We start from the raw sequence: 3116 nt of genomic DNA on the forward strand, positions 1-3116 counted from the left end.
GCGAATCAACAAATTTTTCAAACGATTACTACCGATTTCTCGCCCACGAGAACATCATCGAAGAGAAATTTTATTCTTTTCTTTCGTTTTTTTTATTAAGATCGATCTTACATAAAGGTTACGTGCGACACCTTTATTTTTTATCTCGTGATCCTTTCTCTCTCTTTCTCTCTGTCTCTCTCTATCTGAAAAGGTGAATAAATACGAAGCCAAATAGATAAACATGCGTGCAAACCTAAAATATGTGTAAACGAGTGCGAATACGAATTAAGTATTAAAAATGTTTCCTTTGAAGAAACGAAAAGTCGACTTTTGAAGAGGAAAGAATTCGAAAATATCGTTTAATATTTAAATTTTCTTTTGTTGAATTTCGAATCATGTTTATGTATTTAAATTTTTCACAAATTTTTATTCTATTTTTAAAATAAATCTCGACTATAGATCGATTAATCTTGCAAACGAATTGATCAAAATTTCTGTTTGGAATAACACGGAAAATCGAGCACCAATGTATCGAGGCGAGAGAAATTGCGAGATACAAACGTAATACGAGTGCAAAAATAAAAAAGAAGGAAGGGAGGGAGGGGGCGAAAGTCGAGTTTTCGCTTCAAATCGTGAAATCGAGGCGCGAAAACAAGCTGACAGTGAAACGAGTGATCGACGGGGCTTAAAAAACACATATCTGGTATGGGATTCGGCATCCACGGCTCTATTTGTACCTGATTTCCACCCTGTCGATGGCAGGGGTAGAGGCCGGCAGGCTTGTGCAAGTCTGCCTTGCGTGCCGGTGAATCCAGACAGGTGTTACCTCCTTCTCCAAGATTACGAACCTGTTCGTTAGTTAGTACGTGGATCATTTCGTGGATTAATATCGGTTAGCACGTTTATAAATAATAAATTTCTTTTACAATTCGGACGAACACCGAGAGAAATTATCTGTATCGAAATGTTTTAATCTATTCCGTTTTAAAAATTTATTTTTAAAAATACATTGCAATACTAATAATTCTTTATTAACTTCGATAATCGATGAGATATTTATGTGAAAAGAAAAGAAAATATTTATGTAATAAAATTCTGGTTAATTAAACTTTATTATTTAAAAAATAAAGTATGAGCTATCGATTGATTCATATATATATATATATATATATATATAATTGCCATAAAATATAGAAGATTCAGTTTATAAAAAAAGATGATATTTACGAAATTTTGAGGTAAGGGAAATAAATTAAAAAAGATATGAATCGAACGACCAAAAAAAAAAAAAATGTGCTCGTTAAAGGGACGTAACTGCGAGACATCAATCCTCGATATCTGCACGTCGTAAAAAACAATAAGAATAACATGTACTAGGTGAAAATATTTTTCACATAGCGGACGATTTCCTATCGGAAAATATTTTTCCTCCAATAGGGGAGTGGGCGTTATTTTTCTCTCGATGTTCGCGCGTTTCCAGGGATATTTACAGCGGTCAAGTTTTTCACGGAAAGCCGTGCCTGTGAAAATGAAAAAACGCATAAATCAAGGGGAGAAGGAAGACGCAATAATTGAATGAACCCGCTCTCGAAATCTTTCTGTGATGGCTCTCGAAAAAATTCTCCTCTTTCGATACATTTCGATTTTCTTATTCTTATTAATATCTTCTTAATGTGCTAAACTTTTTTCTCTTCTGTCACGGATTGAATCTCGATTGTTAACGGTTTTCGTACGTCACGTGTTTTGTACGATAAATGGATTAAATATTGTTCATCCGACCTAACCTAACTTTGCAAAATATACGTATTCACTTCTCCAATTACAAAATTGTTTAAGACTACTTTCATAGCACGGTATCTCCGCTAGTATTTCACCAAAGCTATCACGATTTTCTATCAAACACCCTCTGAAACCAACCACCGTCCCCCCATTTCTCCCGATGAAACCGTTCAATCGAGATCCCTCTGGCGAAACGTATCGACGATCGGTCGATTTTTCCTCGAGCCCGTGTGCACACCCAGGCGTGGAACAGTTGCACACTGCACGGGAACAAAAAGATTAGAGGGCTGCAACAGAGTGATGCGCTCTTCCATTTTTCAAATAGACGGCGACAAATCGAAAATGAGCCGAGCTACCGTTTTGTCCGCCCGTATGTGCACGTGTGGACACAGAGATGGTATATTGGCCGAGTATTCAACAAACTAAAAGACACGGGGAACAATCCTCTTAATTGTCTTCTAAACTTTTAGATTCTTACAATACGCGCTGTAATTTACGATTGACGACAAAAATGTACATTTTTATAATAACAATGAAATCGACTTACGCCAATGTCAATTTTTATTTAATTCAATTGTCTCAATCAACAATAGACATTCTCGATTAATTTTTTGTCTCTAAACTCAAAAATGTAAATTGAAAAATATTATTGAAACGTAAAAATCAATCCAACTGTTCAATATCGCATAACAAAACTTACAAATCGCAACTAAATAATCTGATTCCTCGGCAATTTACGATCTCTACATACAATTGCTCTCCTTACATTAATTAAAATTATCTCGTCCAACTTTTCGAAATGAAAATTAAAATTCCTATTCATCTCTTATAATATCTTCTCTCTTTTAAATAACTTGGAAATATAAAAAATAATTTAGATTTCGATATATTTTGAGAAATAAAAGAAAAAAAAAAAAAAAGAAAAAAAAAGTAGAAGAAAACGAAGCGAGCGGAATATTTTAAGGTAAGGAGGGCAGAGAGGAATTCACACGGACATGTGACACGTGGCCTCGATAGAACTTCGAAGACCACGTGCGCCAATGTGTGTACACGCGTTTTCATTGGCGGCGGGTGCATTCGGTGCATGGAAGCACGGTCAGCAGTCTTGATTTCGCTGCATGCAAGAATTCTGTGGTCGTTGCAGTTTCAACACCGGTCATCTTCATCCCCCTCCAACCACCCTCGACGGTGGCGGTGTACGGCTGGAATAAAAACTACTGATTTATCGTCGACGTTCGGCCGGCTTCGATGAAATTCCGGAAGTTGCATCCGGGTCTCCATCTTCGTGCCGAGCTTTATTAGAGAGGCTCGGAGGCTCCTGGGCTTCGTGGAACTAATTTTTTCGACGGGGGATG

At 36.7% G+C, this 3116-nt stretch overlaps 1 protein-coding gene across 3 annotated transcripts in view; it reads right to left on the reverse strand.

Annotated features, from left to right (window-relative positions):
• LOC102675450 (putative polypeptide N-acetylgalactosaminyltransferase 9) overlaps positions 1-3116 on the reverse strand; it is a 79795-nt gene that overhangs the window by 5494 nt on the left and 71185 nt on the right. Inside the window, exon 9 of one of the 3 annotated variants that reach the window (XM_006614513.2) lies at positions 720-830. The exons of the other annotated variants lie outside the window; for them this stretch is intronic. Within the exon in view, the coding sequence (XP_006614576.2) occupies positions 720-830 (111 nt within the window). The remainder of the gene's footprint in view (positions 1-719; positions 831-3116) is intronic. 3 annotated transcript variants of the gene reach the window in all.

This window comes from Apis dorsata, unplaced genomic scaffold (assembly GCF_000469605.1).
Source record: "Apis dorsata unplaced genomic scaffold, Apis dorsata 1.3 scaffold_188, whole genome shotgun sequence".
NCBI classification, from domain to species: domain Eukaryota; kingdom Metazoa; phylum Arthropoda; class Insecta; order Hymenoptera; family Apidae; genus Apis; species Apis dorsata.